The sequence below is a fragment of the Mizuhopecten yessoensis genome, unplaced genomic scaffold, assembly GCF_002113885.1.
Source record: "Mizuhopecten yessoensis strain PY_sf001 unplaced genomic scaffold, ASM211388v2 scaffold716353, whole genome shotgun sequence".
Taxonomy (NCBI): Eukaryota; Metazoa; Mollusca; class Bivalvia; order Pectinida; family Pectinidae; genus Mizuhopecten; species Mizuhopecten yessoensis.
The window spans coordinates 904,363-926,840 of NW_018480074.1; the positions used below are offsets into that span (position 1 = coordinate 904,363).

The following is a 22,478-nucleotide window of genomic DNA, read 5'->3' on the forward strand; positions in this document are numbered from 1 at the left end:
CAATTTGATGTCAATGATAAATAAAACACTGACTTAATGAGTACCGAAAACTAGAAGAAATAGATTCTGCAATTATGCTGAATAAACCTTCTACAGAAGGTGTAGGGACATGATTATATCACTACATTGTAACATACAAATGATGTAACTTTAATCATTATAAATATTTGTTTGACATTTGAATTTGTGAATAAAACCCCTTTTCAATTTAAAACTAAAACAAGTTTGTTTTTATTTATTAAAATTACTTACAAATTTCATAACCCGTGAGATTTAAAAAAATAAAATATTTAGTAACAAAAGAATCCAAATAACTCACTTGAAAAGCGTTTAAAAAAACCCACACCAAAGTGTGAGCTTAACATTCCAGGAACACCAACACATTTAACGGCCAATCACCCATCTGTGACCAGTGGTTTGAATACACAATGTAGTTAAGGCCGTTTACATCAGTTTATGACTCTTGTTTGGAGTGTGAATCCATTGCAAACTGCCAAAGACTATACAAAAGTCTGTAACTCAGCCTTTCAGTTTCTTAATAAACCGCCAAATAGTTTTGATCCTCTGAACCTTACGTTTTTTCTATAAATGTTTTCAGAGCATGAAAATCTGATGGAATTAATTTCACATAGAAATCTAAATGAGACTGACTTATTCCTCACTTGGCCTTGGAAACCATTAACTTACCAATAAAATCGGAACATTCTAACTCGTACTACTGATACTGCCAACTCTGCAGCAAGCACCTGCCGCTGGTCGTAACCAGGGAACTTATAAAGATGACAAACACTAAATATAATTGTCTTATATCTGTAGGTTATAATGTCTAATAACCTTGAGCGCTGGTGTATAGTTCTACGGTAAGCTTTATTGATCAACATGAAATAGCTGTTAAAATAATGTCAGAAATACAATTCAGGCATTTTATCAAATTTATGAGGCTGATATAGGTTTAATTAGTGGCAAAATTGCTTTAAAATTTTAGATTTTTACAAAAGTATTTACATTTTGACCAAGATAAACAAATATTTAATGTTGGCCTGTCTCCTCATTTTGATTTAGCACTACATAATAAGCTTCACAAGACATGAAATTTTGTAGTAAAAAATTGAATTCAAAACAAAACAAGGTATTGGGGGTTTTAACAAAAAAACAATCCTAATTCTATTAATACCATACAACATTTTATTTTTATTCCTGTTACTTTCACTCTTGTTTTGTTTGTTTTAACACATGTAATGCATATTTTGAAAATTAACAAATTGAAATTTATTTATAATTAATCAGTACAAATGATCAACACTAACATATTAGTTTAATTATATGTCTAATTATGTTTGTTTCAGTATTTGTTGTCTTATGACAGTTTTAATAGATACAATCTGGTGTTATAATTGATTATTGAAGAATAATTGTTTTGACTGAGGAATAATTGGATTAAATTTGTATTGAATTAGTTAATAAATTAAATTATTTACTTATGTATACAATATACTACAATGTATTTTTTCTGTTATCTTATTATAATAACTACCATGGGAAACAAATTAGTGCTGAAAATCTTTCTTTCAGAAGATAAGCTATCTTAATGAATTATTCTCAAATCTGGATTTTCACTTTAAGTTAAACTTAATTTGAATTTTCTTTGTTAAATTACTTTTTAGAGCTCCTTTATTTCACCCAGCTGTTTTGCCCACGGAAACATGACTACCTGTACCTGTCAGTGGATGAAGCCAATGTACCACAGCACAGCTACGTACGGTGTTACATCACAAGTTTTCAACATTTAAAGAATTTGCTGATAATCGATAGTGTAGAAAGATAATCATGGAGAAACCTCAACCTCAGAGAAACCTCAACCTCAGAGAAACCTCAACCTCAGAGAACCCTAATGATAAGATTGTATGTGTCTAGGATAACAGACCCTCATTCTGTTCATTGAATGCCCCACCCGCCAAATCCCTCGAAATCAAACTGGCCTGGTGTTGGGTTTTTTTAGTGTTTTTTTAAAAGTTATTAAGGATTATGATCACTGCCCTATATTTTGATTTCAAAATACATCTGTATATCAAATAAGCTGATTCTATGTTTATACCTAAAATCGTGAGAGGGATGATCCAGACCCTTGAGCCACTTCAGACATTCGGTGGAGGGCACTGACCGCTCTGCCAGGTAGGGAATGCTGGGATAGCCACATACACATCATTTCTGCTGGATGTCACCAATTAATTTAGAGTGATCCCTCACATCTTTGAAGTACCATCCACTTTACCATAATAATGCCCAAATTGACTTCGTGGCTCACATCAGGTCCAGATCTGGGATTCTTGATTTATGGTTCGACATTGTATTCCTTACTTATAATACTAACCAGGAGCGGTCAGAACTATACATCTATCTCGCCACAAAACATCAAATGAACTACCTTTAATCAGAGTTTTCTTTCTTTCCTTAAATACACCAATTCAGCAATTATCCATTTCTGATACACAAAATGTGTTTTTTGAGATTGAGCTAGTCGAAGGAAATACACATAGTGCTTTTTGTAGGACATTTGTATCTATCTCAAGACATTTCTAATTATAATGATAATTCATTTTATACAAATGCTGTATACCTCTGTAGCCCACTTTCACCCCTAATTAACCAGCTCATCCTCTTAAACTTAAACCCTACCTAAATATGAACCCTGCAATGTCAAAAGGTCACTCGTATCACTACACCATTCCTGATACCAGGAACACGATTTTCCTTTCCAGAACTTTGTTACACCTTATTACTGAAATGCTGTACAATATCTCCAGATGTTTTTATTTTTTTGGAGCACGCCTCCAGGTAATAACTGCAATGGCTTGCTGTGCATGGCCACATGGTTTCAATAGTTGTTGGAAAGAATGCTCACAAAGCAGAAAGAGGCATACCTGTATGAAGGAATGTTAAACAAAACCAACAACAGTATACCTGTATGTAGAAATGTTGAACAAAGCAGACAGGGGTATCCCTGTATGTAGGAATGTTAAACAAATATGACAGAAGTATATCTGTATGTAGAAATGTTAAACAAAACAGACAGGAGTATACCTGTATGTAGAAATGTTAAACAAAACAGACAGGGGTATACCTGTATGAAGGAATGTTGAGCAAATACCTGTATGTAGAAATGTTAAACAAAGCAGACAGGGGTATACCTGTATGTAGGAATGTTAAACAAAGCAGACAGGAGTATACCTGTATGTAGGAATGTTAAACAAAGCAGACAGAAGTATACATGTATGTAGGAATGTTAAACAAAGCAGACAGAGGTATACAAGTATGTAGGAATGTTAAACAAGGCAGTCAGGGGTATACATGTATGTAGGAATGTTAAACAAAGCAGACAGGAGTATACCTGTATGTAGGAATGTTAAATAAAGCAGACAGTGGTATACCTGTATGTAGAAATGTTAAACAAAACAGACAGGAGTATACCTGTATGTAGGAATGTTGAGCAAATACCTGTATGTAGGAATGTTAAACAAAGCAGACAGGGGTATATACCTGTATGTAGGAATGTTAAACAAAGCAGACAGAAGTAAACCTGTATGTAGAAATGTTAAACAAAACAGACAGGAGTATACCTGTATGTAGGAATGCTGAGCAAATACCTGTATGTAGGAATGTTAAACAAAGCAGACATGAGTATACCTGAATGTAGGAATGTTGAGCAAATACCTTTATGTAGAAATGTTAAACAAAGCAGTCAAGGGTATATCTGTATGTAGGAATGTTAAACAAAGCAGACAGGGGTATATACCTGTATGTAGGAATGTTAAACAAAACAGACAGGAGTATACCTGTATGTAGGAATGTTAAACAAAGCAGACAGGAGTATACCTGTATGTAGGAATGTTGAGCAAATACCTGTATGTAGGAATGTTAAACAAAGCAGACAGGAGTTTACCTGTATGAAGAAATGTTAAAACACAAAGATAGATGTTAACCTGTATGTACGAATGTTAAAACTCAAAGACTGATTATTTACCTGTATGTAGGAATGTTAAAACACAAAGAGAAATGTTCACCTGCATGTACGAATGTTAAAACTTAAAGACCGACTATTTACCTGTATGTAGAAATGTTAAAACCCAAAGACAGATGTTTACCTGTATGCAGAAATGTTAAAACCCATAGACAGATTTATTACCTGTATGTACGAATGTTAAAACTCTAAAGACAGATTCTTTACATGTATGTAGGAATGTTAAAACCCAAAGACAGATGTTTACCTGTATGTACAAATGTTTAAACCCAAAGACAGATGTTTTACCTGTATTAACCCAAGAATGCTTCAGACCAAATATGGAACAAATCCTTTCATTCCTACAGAAGAAGGATTTAAAAGAGTTTGCTATGTTTCCCCTATTGGGCCCCGCCCCTCAGTCCCCAGGGGGGCCAGACCCACCATTTATACAAACTTTGTTCCCCTTCCCCCAAGGATGCTTCTGATGCAATCCTTTCATTCCTACAGAACAAGAAGGATTTTAAAGAATAATTTGCTATGTTTCCCCTATTGGGCCCCGCCCCTCAGGCCCCTGGGGGGCAAGACCCATGGTTTATACATAATTGGTTCCCCACTACCCAAGGATGCTTCAGACCAAATATGGAACAAATCCTTCCATTCCTACAGAAGAAGAATGATATTAAAGAATTTGCTCATTTCCCCTATTGGGCCCTGCCTCTCAACCCCCAGGGGGGCCAGACCCACCATTTATACAAACTTTGTTCCCCTTCCCCCAAGGATGCTTCTAACCAAATATGGAACAAATCCTTTCATTTCTACAGAAGAAGAAGGATTTTAAAGAAGAATTTGCTATATTTCCCCTATTTGGCCCCGCCCCTCAGGCCCCTGGGGGGCCAGACCCACCATTTATACAAAAATGGTTCTTCTTCACCCAAGGATGCTCCACACCAAATTTTGTTAAAATCCGCTCAGTGGTTCAGGACAAGTAGTGTAAAGTTGACGGACGACTGACGACGGACGCTGCGGTATGGCATAAGCTCACCTTGGTCCTTTGGACCAGGTGAGCTAAAAACAGAGACAGATGTTTACCAGAACCTGTTTGTAGGAATTAAGTAGATAGTGTATACCTGTGGGTATAAACAATTCGTAGTACTAGTATGTCAACTAGGGTGTGACTTGAAGCTCCATTTCAAAGGAGTTCTACATTTGAATTACATTTATAATCATCTTTTAGAGATGGTATACTGTAGGCACAAATTGGTAAATCATCTTTTAATGATAGTAGATTAGACAAGCTAAACTCTGTTTTTACACAATGGTTTCAACACACAATTACATAATGCTAATTAGATTAAGGGAGGTAACCCTCACAGACAACACAGTTATGGTTTGGTTGTTAACAACCTTAACCTAAACAACCCTCACTGCTGGGTTAGGTACTGGTCCAGAGACATTCTGTTAATCAATTTCACAAAAGTACAATCCCATCAACGTATTCCTACAAACAGTTTCTGGGTCTTTCTATCCCTGTGTTTCACCGGCTCTGTTTGATGACTAATTTCTATTCTCTTGATGGGCTCTCTATTATGAAATTCTCAAACTGAATTACGGCAAATATCGTATATCACAGATAACAAACATATAAAGTGTTTCTGTACCATGGCATAGCTTACATCTGCTTAAATGGGACAGACAAACATGCTAAGAAATGACAGATACTTTTTGTCTTTAACTATATGTCAGAATGAACAAACTTTGAAAACTAGTGTTTTACAAAAAAAAAAGTAAAAACTTTCCTATCAGACATTTAGAATCAACATCAGAAAGTTTCTTTTATTGTTTTCTTTTAAATAAATAGATAAGGTTTTATAAAAAAATATCTTTCAAATCTAGATATGATACCTAGCCTAGAAGCCAATTATGATGGCTACCTAGCCTAGAAGCCAATTATGATGGCTGCACTCAGTTTCAACTGATTTTTTTTTCTATATGCTTAATTTTTGTCTGTATGACATGTACATGTTTTTCAACTAAACAAAAAAAATCTATAAATATTTCATCCAAACCCGAAATACATATACATGATGTATTTTCTTTATGAAATATTAGAAAACAAATTAGAACTAGAGTGATCTGTTTCCTAACTGTTGAGCCTTTCTTTATGTGTTAGGTTGAGGAAACAGGTCCATCCTGCTATATAGCCTAGGGCTAACATTCTTTGGGATGAAATTTTCCCACAGTCTCCTGGGAGGAAGAGATATATATCCACACATTTATACATGCTGAAGCTAAGAGATAATGCATAATGTAATTAGGCCCTGTATCTGCCCTGATCTAGGCATAGACCACCTGACTACGCTCTGCGCTGTGAATGCCACAGAAACACCGCTGATAACTCAACAGGTTACTTTCCACTTTTATCTGTTTTTCCTTTCTAAAGAGCAATTTTGACATAACGTAATATTCCGCTAACTTCCACAGTCTTACCTCTACAACATGTGAAATTTCACACCTTCACGTTTACGAGATAATTATTAAAAGGAGCCGTCTCTTCGGGACTTATATTAAATATTTACCCCTCAGAAATCCCTGGAAAAGACGAAAGCAATTCAGCCCATTGAGATAACAGGATTTAACGACTGAAAAGAGTCGAAAGAATATAATTTGATTTCGCTTGGAGAGCTCTTCAGAGTTTATCCGTCTATTTTTATATGCCATCCATACATGAGAGACGTTTAAGAAGACTAATTTTCAATTTAATAAAATAATTTCCTGTAAACCATTTTAAATCCTGAAATAGGCGTCCAGTAAGTGCCAACCTATCAAGACTAATTACAAGCATAAAGACCCTGTTAAATGTCTGAGTACTTCTCAACAGTAATCACGAGTTTTTTTTTTTATTTAACTTCATTACGAATCTCCAAAACTTCCACAAGTTCACCTAAGCTCTGTCTGATGGGCCATTAAAGATGGAAAGCTGGCAAGGGGCCTTAACTCCTACATACCATTCATTCATTAGTGAGGTTAAATATTACACACGTACAGATTATCACATAATTACATAAGTGATTAAAAATATGTACTTTTACCTATCAATGTGATCATCTGAGTTTTTGCTCCGAGCCTACATATGTATTATTGCATTTGTTATATAATTACATTGGTTTTATGCCACCACCTATTAACTTTATAGATGTTTTTTTTTTATAATTCTTGGGAATGGTTTAACATAAAAGGCTGCAGTCAAAAGAGTGCTCATACTTAATCATGAAATCAAAGTAAACAAACAAAATTGTGATGCATAAACAAGCAAACAAAAAAAACATTTATTTTTTATTGTAATCAGTTATGTAAATTATGATAACATTTTTGAAATAATTTCCTTTGAATAATTTGTCACATTTTGAGCTACAAGATTATGCATTTTGATGAGAGACAAATTCAGATAGTTTTCCTATACGATAAAAAATATCAATTTCAAAGGCATCATCATTGACTCAGGGATGAACTATACAGGGAAAAAACACTGTTTATCTTTAATTTGGCACAGTATAGTACTTTTCATAAATTGCCATGTATATAATACATCAATCAAAACTAGGTTAGATCATATTATACCTGTCAATACTCAGAGATTCTATGGGGTAACATGAGGTCACCTGGTATTAATCTCACACTTGTAATCTTAAAAGTGGACTAATATACAGCTACAGGCAAAATATCTGTGTTCTATCCATTTGAATCTATGAAATGATTTAAACATATTTGACCCCTGTGACCTTGAACGTTTATAGCCTTCTGTCCCGGCATACTTCTGGCTAAATATCATTACCCTAGACCTTTTGAATATTCAGAATAAGTCATTTAAAGATTTAAACATATTTGACCCCTGTGACCTTGAATATGAGCAAAGGACGTTCATCCCAGCATGTAACTGGCCAAATATCATCATCCAAGGCCTTTTGGTTATTGAGAAGAAATTGTTTAAAGGTTTTAAACATATTTGACCCCTGTGACCTCGAAAATTGGCGAAGGTCATTCATTTGAACAAACTTGGTAGCCCTTTATCCCAGGATGTTACTGGCCAAATATCATTAGTCTATGCCTCTTGGTTATTGAGAAGAAGTTGTTTAAAGGTTTTAAACATATTTGACCCCTGTGACCTCGAAAATGGGTGAAGGTCGTTTGTTTGAACAACTTGGTAGCCCTTCATCTGAGCATGATACTGGTCAAATATCATTGTTCTAGGCCTCTTGGGTATTCAGGAGAAGTTGTGTAAAGGTTTTAAACATATTTGACCCCTGTGGCCTTGAAAATAGATAAAGGTCATTTGTTTGATCAAACTTGGTAGCCCTTCATCCCAGCATGTTACTGGCCAAATATCATCATCCAAGGCCTTTTGGTTGTTGAGAAGAAGTTTTTAAAAGATGTTTGACATATTTGACCCCTGTGACCTTGAAAATAGATGAAGGTCATTTGTTTGAACAAACTTGGTAGCCCTTTATCCCAGGATGTTACTGGCCAAATATCATTATCCAAGGCTTCTTGGTTATTCAAAAGAAGTTGTTTAAAGGTTTTAAACATATTTGACCCCTGTGACCTTGAATATTAGTCAAGGTCATTCATTTGAACAAATTCTGTAGCCCTCTATTACAGCAAGCTACTGGTCAGATAGCATCATCCTAGGCCTCTTGGTTATTGAGAAGAAGTTGTTTAAAGGTTTTAAACATATTTGACCCCTGTGACCTTGAATATAGGTAAAGGTCATTCATTTTAACAAAAATTAGTAGCCCTTAATCCTAGCATGTTACTGGCTAAAAATCATTATCCTAGGTATCTTGGTTATTCAAAAGAAGTTGTTTAAAGGTTTTAAACATATTTGACCCTGTGACCTTGAATATTAGTCAAGGTCATTCATTTGAACAAATTCTGTAGCCCTCTATTACAGCATGCTACTGGTCAGATAGCATCATCCTAGGCCTCTAAGTTATTCTGAAGAAGTTGTTTAAAGATTTTTTAAGACAATTGACCCCTGTGAAAATGGGCGAAGGTCATTTATTTGAACAAACTTCGTAGCCCTTCATCCCAGCATGCTTCTAGCCAAATATCATCACCCTGGGAATCTTGGTTATTCAGAAGAAGTTGTTTAAAGTTTTTAACATATTTGACCCCTGTGACCTTGAAAATAGGTGAAGGTCATTTCTTTGAACAAAATTGGTAGCCCTTCATCCCAGTTTGCTTCTGGCCAAATATCAATACCCTAGGCATTTCGGTTATTAAGGAGAAGTCATTTAAAAATAAATAAAATTGACGCCGGACGGACGCCGCACCACGGCATAAGCTCACTTGGCACTTCATGCCAGGTGAGCTAAAAACTAAACCACAAACAATTGTATTAGTTATTGTTATCTGTATGTCTTTTTGTATGTTGTAGTAAAACAAAATCTATAACTATCAAATAAAATTTATAATCATTTATACAACTTACAGTTGATAAAATAACAGGATTTTACAAAAGACTTACAATTTCTTTTACTAAATAGGAATATGGGAGTTCAATGGGTTCCTATAAATTGTATTGCCCCTTTGTCTAAAATTACGCATTGAACAGGAATATAAAATCAGTATTTTAATCAAAATGTTGCAAAACATATTTCTTTATCGACCAAAGAAACAATCCGAAATACTGGACAGTATACATTATGAAACTTAGGGCCGACATCAATATATCATGATGCTCTTAAACTTTGTACATTGTACATGCTGGTGATATTTAATCAGAATAAGTGTCAAATGATACATAGAAAAACAAGAGGCCCATGGACCTTAACGGTCACCTGAGTCTTACAGTATTTATTTTTGTTGTTGAAATATGTACCAATTTGAGTAAAAAATTGTTAAGTATAACGTTAACTTAAGTTTATCAGGACCATGAGCTGATCATTACTAGACCAATTTTCAGTTAGTTCGGCCTATTAGAACTTTGAAATAGGTATTTTTAAAATAGCGGCCATGGCAGCCAAATTGTGTTTCTGACCCGAAAAATAACAAAACTTTGTCAGGACCATGAGTCGATCATTCCTACAAAGTTTCAGTTCAATCGGCCTAGCAGAACTTGACTAAGTTTGAAATAGTTTTTCAAAATGGCGTCTGTGGTGGCCATATTGGATTTCTGATCGACCCGAAAAATAACAACACTTTGTCAGAACCATGAGTCGATCATTCCTACAAAGTTTCAATTCAATCGGTCTAACGGAACTTGACTGTAAGTTTGAAATAGTTTTTAAAAATGGCGGCCGTGTTGGCCATATTGGATTTCTGATCGACCCGAAAAATAACAACACTTGGTCAGGGAGATGTCAGTAACCTTCCCATGAAATATTAATGAAATCCTTTTGCAAGTATTTCAGCTTAAGTTGAAAATGTGAAATGTTAACGGACGACGGATGACGCACGACGGACGACGGACGCTAAAGCTAAAGCTCAGGTGACCTAAAAATTGATACAAGAATTATTTTCCTTTTAACTAGTTTTATAAAAAAAAAAAAAAAAAAAAGCCAATGAGTTAATTTTTTTTCATAATACAAATTCAATTTTCCTAATTCATAGTTGTTAAGATTGCTAATTAAGAAGCCAATTATAGTTAAAATTTGAAAATATTTAATTACCTTCACCTAATTTCCTGTGAAACTGATCTAAACAGTACTATACAAGAGTTACCTCCCTTGTTTAAGTTTAGTTAGGAATATTAAGTTAAATCCAATAAGGAATAGTGCTAATTAATTATCCAAAGAAAGCACTCAAATTTGAATTCAAAGATAGCCAGATAGACCTACAGGGTGATTACTACCGGTATAGGGCTCCTGCATTGTCCTGTCCTCATGTGACCCTGGCTGTTACGAGGATGTTAAACCACAAACAAACAAAACCTGCATTGTCTGAATATGTCCAAATTACAATATTTTATTTTTAAATAAATTAATAATTTTGACATCATTATTCATGTATATAATTTTCATTTTTTTTTAAAAATTGTAATCAGAAAGAATTAACAGTATTTAAAGTAAGTTTTATACGACTGAAATAATCTCACTTTAAATCAATTTGATGTGATTTTAACAGATATGGAATGAAAATTATAAAGTTTTGATTTTACACATGCTAACATCCCAATTTCCACTTTTACAATTACAATGAACTTGGACAATTTCCACTTATATATTATCTATATGAGAAAATATCAAAAAGGCATAATAGATCGGTCTTAAGTGTTTGAAATATTTGTTCTGATGTTGATTACAAAAATACAGCGTAAAGGTGTACATGATAATTGTTTTACCTTGCCTGTGCTGACTTAAAAACAAGTCTGACATAACCTTGTAATATACAATCACGAAACACATAAATCAACCCTACCCCTTTACCTCAATACCAACAACACACACAATTAGAAGAACACTCTTTCTTCCCGGATTACTACAGTGAAATATGTTACTACAGAATTTACATATTCCGGTCAATGATTCTTCATGCTGTTAATTCTATTCTAATATGTTTTAGTCAAGCTGTTCGCACATTTTCACACATTTTTTCTGCATTTCAATACACCTGGTTTTGATATTTTGATAACCATCGGTTTTCAAGTTATTGCGATATTTTTGTAAGACAAGGTGAGAACATGCCTCGGATACAACAGGGAGATGTATTCCTGTCGGAGAAATCTTAGCAGGATAATAGGGTAGGACCAATCAATAGGTACTTTACAACTTCATAACCTGGCAATTCTTACAGAAATGGATTTTACTGATAACAAACATATGCATCTAGACTTGAACCCATACTGTAGTCGATGGTCATTTTGAAAAGATTATCATGAAATAATGATTAGTACTGCACTAATTATATAATTGTTTAAAATCTTTTCATAGGATTTTTTTGTAGCTTGCTTGTTAGCTCTTATGCATTAATCAAGACATTCATCTCAAATTGCTATTTTTACTTTATAATAAAATAATTGCCTTTGCAAACTTACCGGGAGCTGTACATTTTTTACAGACATGATATTAATAATTACACATCAGTAACTTTAAGTAGTGTGAAGAAATAAAAAAACCTGATAATAACATTACAGTAAAAGAAGTTGTGATTTTTTTATTTTTTTTTATGTATTAATTTGTTGTTTTAGATACTGTTATACATTTTTAGAACCTTATTTTCCCTTGAATCCTTTGAAGGGTTGATTCCATACAATTTCAATAATGCACAGGAAATTTCATTTACTCTTCTTCATTTTTTACTGTAAAACTTGAAACTTGAAAATAAAATTTAGGACCTAATATTCATGGATTTAAAAGCATTTTAAGATTCATCAACGGTACACTTCTGTAGAAATAAATTATTTACTGTCTTTTATTACCAGAGAAAATATATTCATGAAAACACAAAAAAAAATACCATAGGGTTGAGAGTCTACAGCATAAATTGGTCTGAATAAGGTTGATTTTTACGACCTCCCGAAGACTAGACTTCGAGCAAGAACATTTTATTAACATTTTTAGTGTTGATAACATATAATTAACGAATGATGTGTGGTGACGAAGAAAAAAGATTTTACATAACCTTTTTTTCTTTTTATACTATAATCATTGAATCATATACAACATCATATGAAATAACTTAACAGACAACTTGGTCTATGAAGTAAATGATTTCCGTAGACCTAGTGATTTTCATTGTGATCGTGTATGGATCTGCTGTTAAATAGAATACAACATTACACTTTTTACAAAGAAGGTACAAATCAATACGTGGTTACAAATGTATTAACACTTCACTTACAAATCTGTGACTTGTAATAATTAAAGTTTGTAATCAACCACTTTAGGAAACGTTATCCACAACCCACTTATCGTCATATTCGTTGACAAGTGAAATATTACAGATTGAATGAACACTTAACCATATGTACAATTACATTAAAACAGGGGATTTATCATCCGAACTGATGTCATTTATTTTCTAATTACCTTTATCAACAAAGTTATATCACAAAACACAAGTCGACTCCTTCAAAAATTCAAATCTCACCGCAACATGTTTCCAATATTTGTTGTAATCGCGACTATAATTTGTTATTTGAATAATCTTGACACCAACATCTTGTCAGGACCTCGTAACATCTTGTCAGTTCCTCATTAAAGCATTTCTCTCAAATCTCTTCTAATGATTGCAATATGAAAATCTGACATTTTTATCTGAACTTAATTTCACGAGATCTACATTTATTAATTGATTCTAATTTTAACCTTCGATGTCGGAGTGCTGATCAGAGGATTTCATTACTATTTATCTCGAGATCAGAACATATGCAACACGGATGTCAATTTCACAATGAGATGGCACCGGGCACCGAACACTGTAAATACATATCACCCACCAGCTGTCTTATCTCCTTGTCAAATCCAAAAACACATCTTATCCCAGACTTAAAAAACCCCAATTTTATCATAATCTTGAATTGGACCTTTATCGTACATGAATCTAATTTGAAATAAAAAATTGATATGAAACTGTGACTTTATAATACTATCTGGGGAAATCACAATATGTCACAAATGTACGAACATTCTATTCAAAATTTAACAAATAAATATGCAGGTACATTAAACTTGTACTCTGAGCTAGAACTTTTTACCTTTATAACATACAGTACATTCCAATTTATATCAGTTGTCATTTGTGTGATACTAAGAAAATCAGGATATAAACTGCAATTGTGTTTGTTTGTCATTTTGTAATTATAAAAATACATACCTAAAAGAAAATAATTTTTGATTTTTTTTTTACTGCAGTTTTCACAAAAAAGTAAAATTGTTAATTTCTTTTTTTTAAAGTACAATTTAGAACATAATTTATCTTAATTTATTTTATTATTATCTTCACATACTTTAAGTTCTTAAATAAAGAAAGTAAATCAATCTTTTGTATTTAGAAATATTTGTTCTTCCCCGAGTATTTGCACGAATTATAAAAGTTTCTCCTTCAATATATATGCTATTGAATCTAGACAATAAGATTTTTTTTCTCACCTCACTCAATATTCATTCAGATAGGGGGAGTTATATGAAAAGTTTTAATTCCTGTTGTTATGTATTAAAAACAGATTAATAGCATATAAATAGTATGATATTTAATAGGCAATCTCAATACATCTTGACATGCTAAAAGTCCCCCCCCCCCTCCCAAGAGCTATAAACTAACCAGAAGCACATGGTTCTGTGTGTGGCATAGGAAAGGTTTACTCTCAAATCAAGAGTTTCAGGTTTTACCCAACATAAACATAGCACAGGTTTACTCTCAAATCAAGAGTTTCAGGTTTTACCTTATCCCAACATAAACTGTTTACTCTCCTCAAATATAGAGTTTAAGGTTTTACCTCGCCCCAACATAAACGTAGTACAGGTTTACTCTCAGATCAAGAGTTTTAGGTTTACTCACTGATCAAGAGTTTTTAGGTTTTACCTCGCCCCAACATGGGACATAGCACAAGTTTACTCTCAGATCAAGAGTTTTCAGGTTTTACCTCGCCAACATAGGTCATAGCACAAGTTTACTCTCTGATCAAGAGTTTTTAGGTTTTACCTCACTCCAACATAGGTCATAGCACAAGTTTACTCTCTGATCAAGAGTATTTATGTTTTACCTTGCCCCAACATGGGACATAGCACAAGTTTACTCTCAGATCAAGAGTTTTCAGGTTTTACCTCGCCAACATAGGTCATAGCACAAGTTTACTCTCTGATCAATAGTTTTCAGGTTTTACCTCACTCCAACATAGGTCATAGCACAAGTTTACTCTCAGATCAAGAGTTTTCAGGTTTTACCTTGCTCCAATATAGGATATAGCACAGGATTACTCTCAGATCAAGAGTTTTCAGGTTTTACCTCGCTCCAACATAGGACATAGCACAAGTTTACTCTCAGATCAAGAGTTTTCAGGTATTACCTGCCAAACATGTACAGTCAATTTATACATCCACTAGCTTTTACTTTTTCTGTTTATTTATAACATGGAAGGTAATACAGTTGTTCAACTAACTACGACTACAATGTACTTATTAAATTTGAAAGGTCAAACTACATATGAAACTCTATTTTTACGCCTGATGTTCTACTATTTATCTTGAGAATTTTCTGATACTAGAAGAGTTTATGGAAAATTCAGACTGTCTATAATACTGAAAATACTGGTATACTGAAATGTTTTTCTATATTTTTATATTGAAAAATTAGCCGCAAATTAGTGTGAACGATGAGTTAAGAAATAGTCAAATATTTAAAAAAAAAAAAAAAAAAAAAAGACTTGGCTTGGCAACTGTTGTGGGTGGTGATATGCACTGAGTTAAAGCAATTTCATTCTTGTAGCAAAAATGCATAATAAAAAAAGTAGAAAAAAACCCCACTGTATACTTAAAAAAAGAAAAGAAAAATAAATTGTAGGAGACTTACTCTGACAGTGGTGGCATTGGTCCCATGTTTTCCAATGTTGTCCTGTCCTGTAAATAAACAAATAAATTATTTAATCATGATTTTGACATTAAGGCTGGGATAAAATGATCCGTTAATACAGGACCACTAAATCATGATATATATATATCATAATACATGCTTCACAATAAACTAGCTTATAAAACATAATTCCTCATAAATCACTCACCCAGTAAACAATCATATATTGATGATCAGGAACATTTCTAAAATATTTATTTAGAAATAATTCATCGACAGGAAATATTGTTTTTCTTTTTATTGTTACTTAGAATTCAAAGTATAGGTAACATTTTCTTGAGATAACTTTTACGCAACTAACAACTTTTTTCAGCAAATTATTTAGGACGCTATATAAGTGTTGTATATTATTATTATTATAAAGGCAAAGTAGTACAAGCAATCCATAGCCCCTTCCTCCAAACTAATTTTGAACCATAAGTCCCCTACCTCCAAACAAACTTTGGAATAAAAACTAACAAATTGCAATAACTCTGTATATGTGTAAAGGGGGGAAATGAGACCCAATTTCAATATGTGCCACTCTACAATTACACCAGGTACTTATATACAGACCTTTGCAATTGCAGGTGACAGAATATACAAATATGTCCGTAAAAAAAGGGCCATAACTCAGTTTAAAAGCTGGTTTATTAAGTGACATGATTCTGCTATCCCAAGAGGTAATGGAAACAAAATTATGCAATAACATGCAACATTATACATGGAACATGCCCTTGATAATGTGAAGGAAGGGCCATTACTCTGTATATAATCAGAAACATAATGAATTTTGTTCATCTTAACTATGACCTGATGTAGGGCCCATCTCCTCTCTTATCAATGTACTGTGACAACCTTTGGTTACCCCCTCCCCCAAACCCAATTTAGGGTACAGAAAAAATCAGTGTGGCTTACACATGACTGAAGTAATTCTACAAGTAATATACAATTTACCGGTAGTTACATCTTTTCTATACAAAATCTAGTTAAATAATCTCTTCTATCCAAAATTTAGTAACACCACTTTTCCACACTCTTTAGTTACATCTCCTCTACTCACACTTTAGTTACATCTCTATTTTCACTGTAGTTACATCTCTATACAAACTTTAGTTACATCTCTATACAAACTTTAGTTACATATCTATACAAACTTTAGTTACTTTTCCTATATACAAACTTTAGTTACATCTCTATGCTCACTGTAGTCACATATTTATACAAACTTTAGTTACATATCCTCTTTACAAACTTAAGTTACAGCTCACACTTTAGTTACATTTACTCTATGTATACACACTTTGGTTAATTTTCGTCTATACAAACTTTAGTTACATATCTATACATTTTACTTTAGTTACTTTTCCTCTATACAAGCTTTAGTTACATCTCCTCTTTACAAACTTTTAGTAACATCTCACACTTTAGTTACATTTACTCTATGTGTACACACTTTAGTTAATTTTCCTCTATACAAACTTTAGTAACATATCTATACACACTTTAGTTACTTTTCCTCTTTACAAACTTTAGGTACATATCTATGCTTACTGTAGTCACATATTTATACAAACTTTAGTTACATATCCTCTTTACAAACTTAAGTTACAGCTCACACTTTAGTTACATTTACTCTATGTATACACACTTTGGTTAATTTTCCTCTATACAAACTTTAGTTACATATCTATACAAACTTTAGTTACTTTTCCTATATACAAACTTTAGTTACATCTCTATGCTCACTGTAGTCACATATTTATACAAACTTTAGTTACATCTCCTCTTTACAAACTTTTAGTAACATCTCACACTTTAGTTACATTTACTCTATGTGTACACACTTTAGTTAATTTTCCTCTATACAAACTTTAGTAACATATCTATACACACTTTAGTTACTCTTCCTCTTTACAAACTTTAGGTACATATCTATGCTTACTGTTGTCACATATTTATACAAACTTTAGTTACATCTCCTCTTTACAAACTTAAGTTACAGCTCACACTTTAGTTACATTTACTCTATGTATACACACTTTGGTTAATTTTCCTCTATACAAACTTTAGTTACATCTCCTCTTTACCAACTTAAGTAACATCTCACACTTTAGTTACATTTACTCTATGTATACACACTTTAGTTAATTTTCCTCTATACAAACTTTAGTTACATATCTATACAAACGTTAGTTACTTTTCCTATATACAAACTTTAGTTACATCTCTATGCTCACTGTAGTCACATATTTATACAAACTTTAGTTACATATCCTCTTTACAAACTTAAGTTACAGCTCACACTTTAGTTACATTTACTCTATGTATACACACTTTAGTTACTTTTCCTCTTTACAAACTTTAGTTACATATCTATACAAATTTTAGTTACTTTTCCTCTATACAAACTTTAGTTACATCTCTATGCTTACTGTAGTCACACATTTATACAAACTTTAGTTACATCTCTATACTCACTGTAGTCACATATTTAAACAAACTTTAGTTACATCTCCTCTTTACAAACTTAAGTAACATCTCACACTTTAGTTACATTTACTCTATGTATACACACTTTGGTTAATTTTCCTCTATACAAACTTTAGTTACATCTCCTCTTTACAAACTTAAGAAACATCTCACACTTTAGTTATATTTACTCTATGTATACACACTTTAGTTATTTTTCCTCTTTACAAACTTTAGTTACATCACCTCTTTACGAACTTTAGTTACACAGCATTGTCATTTAAATATAAATGGGCTACAGATCACACTTGAAAACTTCAAATCATAATTCGGTGGTTCCTACTCAATTTAGAAATACTTTAGTCAGACTGCATTAAAGTATTTTAAAGACTGTTGGCAACTGACCCTTGGTACTTGTGTGTTATAACCTACATACTCACAGCAGTTTACACACACATTTAATGTGCATGGAGGATACAGGGAAATAAAACACTGATTAGGAATGAGTAATACAACCTTCCAGTTTTTGTCAGCATTCCAACAATGGTACGCTTGACTGAACTCACTAGTGACAATGCAATGTAATTGAATTTCGTAGAGAACACAACAAGCGTGAAGGATCCGCCTTCTTGAGGCAAATTGTCAGAAACGTGACGGAAAGATTCAAGAATATCTAGCAGAAGAAAAATTGAGACTAAATATTAACTCAATCACCTACTAGAGATGCCCAGACTTTCAGAGTCAGTGGCTGTAATTTCGATGGCTATGTAGGCAAACTCGTAAAACTAATCACTTCCTCCTACAAGCCTATGTTTCCTGCAATAAAATAGAAAGCTATCAAATAGATAGACAGTATAAAATGTCCACTTTAAATTGTTGTTAAATTCTAAAAAAAAAAAAAAAAAAAGGGGGGTCTGATGCAGTGCAGAATATATCACAGGGAATTATGGGAAAACAATAAGCTATTTAACAGTGTTGTTGATTTTTATATGTAAAAGTACAAACTAACGTACCATGATGATATTTAAAATAATATCCTTACTAAAGTAAATTGATTGTTATATGAAATACTACTCCCATATGTAGACATGTAACCGATGATATTGTCAGCGTACTTGGGTGATCTACTTTAGACTGATTTGTCAGCAGACAGAACACATTGCGATAATCATATTTCTTACATGTACTTACATGTTTAGTATTTAGTTCTAAGTCAGCATATTTATTTTTTAACTCTAAGTCAGCAAAAAACCAACCCAGATTTAATTAAGATATTTAAAAGTAATAATATAAACTTGTTTTTTCTTGTATCACTAAAAGGAATTCTACAGTAAATTACAACAATTATTATTCAATGATGGCAAATTCAAACTTACTTTTTTTTTAATAGAGTAACAAATGTTCACAATGTTTAACTATATGTTTCCAAGAATATTATTCCTAAATAAGAAACCAAATTTGAAAATGATAGACCATAATATGAAACACAATATACAAGCCTTATTTGATTTCAAAGGACTTACTAAAAAACATTTTTTTATAACATCAAAAATTGTTCGATAAAAGTGAAAACAGCCTACATCAGGAGTCCGGAGAAGAAATTTCGGCATGGCCATTTTTCAACAACGTAAACAGACAAGCTCCTTAGAAACCTTATAAGCCAATGTAATATTAACTGTACAGACAATTCATGGAATTCAAGTAGCAAGGGAGGTAACTTGTGTTTCACGACACTGCAAGGAGTGAAGTTTGTGTACAGGTGAAGGGAGCGAACTCAAAATTCCACTGGAGACTTATCACCAATCAAACATGCTGCTGTTTGCAATAAAATATCTGCATTGAACAGGCAGGTTGCTGAATAAATTTGATCTTGATTGAGTGCTTCTGAAATGGTAAGATCAAATGTAACATTTATACCCTAACAAACTGATTTTTTTAAATTTGTAAATGAACTGATGTTGGTTTTTTTCATACCGGGTATGCAGATATGTTTTTTAGATTAATTTCTCTGTAGTAGTAGAATTAGATGAGCATTTTTTCTAGCTCAATAAATGAACATGATAGTCATCTTCAGGTAGCAGTATACAGTAGAGGGTTGTGGCCATAGGTGATATTTTTGTTAAATGGCTAACCCCTGTATAATGATATGTAAAAAAAATATAAAAATAAAACTGTACTAAAATTGGTATAAGCATGATGAAGTGGGCTATGTGAGCTTCACATTTGTAAAAAAAAAAAGATTTTTTTGGTTCGAGGATTTTTTTTAGCCATAATCCGAAAGGGTGCCTACACATGAAAAGCTAGCTTTACAGGAGGTAAAATTTTGACAACAGCACACGACGCAAAATTGCAAAAAAAAAAGTTTTACAACTTTACTGGGACCCAGATAATTCTGCAACCAGGTAGGTAATCTTTAATTTCAGACAGAACTTAGGAAAAAAATTACTAGTTGCGGGGGTCAAATTTTGGGTCAAAAATAGCAATTTTTGGCATTTTTTGGTAATTTTTGATGTGGTAACCATGGTTTTCACACAAGTGACATACATAGAAAAAAGAGGTTTATACACTTCTCAGTACTTTATATGTATTGTAAATGTAATGCAGTTTACAAATATATATACATGTATACATGTGTTGTGTAGGGTAAATCCGCTGTGTTTACATTTCCTCGACATGTGCATTGTTTATCAGAGTCAGGCCATTTCTACTGTATTCTGCTACCTCAGTTTAACAAAGTTAACAAGCATATTATACTTTTTTTGCAGGCCCATTTTGTTTTACACCTAGTAAGTTACATTTCTAGGCAGAAAACTATTAAAAGTTCAGAGCACCGACAACCAATTTTCTTTAAAATGAAGTCACCAGACAGTTTTAGTTTTTTACAAATCTGGGTTATGTAGTTACTGACAATAAGGTCATCAGACTGGCCAAATTACTGACCATAAGGTCATCAGAGTGGTCAAATTACTGACCATAAGGTCAGCAGACTGTTCTAGTAACTGACCATATGGTCATCAGACTGTTCTAGTAACTGACCATACAGTCATCAGAATGTTCTAGTAACTGACCATACAGTCATCAGACTGTTCTAGTAACTGACCATACAGTCATCAGACTGTTCTAGTAACTGACCATATGGTCATCAGACTGTTCTAGTAACTGACCATACAGTCATCAGACTGTTCTAGTAACTGACCATATGGTCATCAGACTGTTCTAGTAACTGACCATACAGTCATCAGACTGTTCTAGTAACTGACCATATGGTCATCAGACTGTTCTAGTAACTGACCATACAGTCATCAGACTGTTCTAGTAACTGACCATATGGTCATCAGACTGTTCTAGTAACTGACCATACAGTCATCAGACTGTTCTAGTAACTGACCATATGGTCATCAGACTGTTCTAGTAACTGACCATACGGTCATCAGACTGTTCTAGTAACTGACCATATGGTCATCAGACTGTTCTAGTAACTGACCATACAGTCATCAGACTGTTCTAGTAACTGACCATATGGTCATCAGACTGTTCTAGTAACTGACCATACAGTCATCAGACTGTTCTAGTAACTGACCATATGGTCATCAGACTGTTCTAGTAACTGACCATACAGTCATCAGACTGTTCTAGTAACTGACCATATGGTCATCAGACTGTTCTAGTAACTGACCATACAGTCATCAGACTGTTCTAGTAACTGACCATATGGTCATCAGACTGTTCTAGTAACTGACCATACAGTCATCAGACTGTTCTAGTAACTGACCATATGGTCATCAGACTGTTCTAGTAACTGACCATACAGTCATCAGACTGTTCTAGTAACTGACCATATGGTCATCAGACTGTTCTAGTAACTGACCATACAGTCATCAGACTGTTCTAGTAACTGACCATATGGTCATCAGACTGTTCTAGTAACTGACCATACAGTCATCAGACTGTTCTAGTAACTGACCATATGGTCATCAGACTGTTCTAGTAACTGACCATACAGTCATCAGACTGTTCTAGTAACTGACCATATGGTCATCAGACTGTTCTAGTAACTGACCATACGGTCATCAGACTGTTCTAGTAACTGACCATATGGTCATCAGACTGTTCTAGTAACTGACCATACAGTCATCAGACTGTTCTAGTAACTGACCATATGGTCATCAGACTGTTCTAGTAACTGACCATATGGTCATCAGACTGTTCTAGTAACTGACCATACAGTCATCAGACTGTTCTAGTAACTGACCATATGGTCATCAGACTGTTCTAGTAACTGACCATACAGTCATCAGACTGTTCTAGTAACTGACCATATGGTCATCAGACTGTTCTAGTAACTGACCATACAGTCATCAGACTGTTCTAGTAACTGACCATATGGTCATCAGACTGTTCTAGTAACTGACCATACAGTCATCAGACTGTTCTAGTAACTGACCATATGGTCATCAGA

At 33.5% G+C, this 22,478-nt stretch overlaps 1 protein-coding gene across 1 annotated transcript in view; it reads right to left on the reverse strand.

Moving 5' to 3' along the window:
- The window catches only part of LOC110443577 (probable palmitoyltransferase ZDHHC21), a 44,050-nt gene that overhangs the window by 8,386 nt on the left and 13,186 nt on the right, over nt 1-22,478 (reverse strand). The window contains exon 7 of the mRNA XM_021487868.1: nt 15,509-15,555. Within this exon, the coding sequence (XP_021343543.1) occupies nt 15,509-15,555 (47 nt within the window). The remainder of the gene's footprint in view (nt 1-15,508; nt 15,556-22,478) is intronic.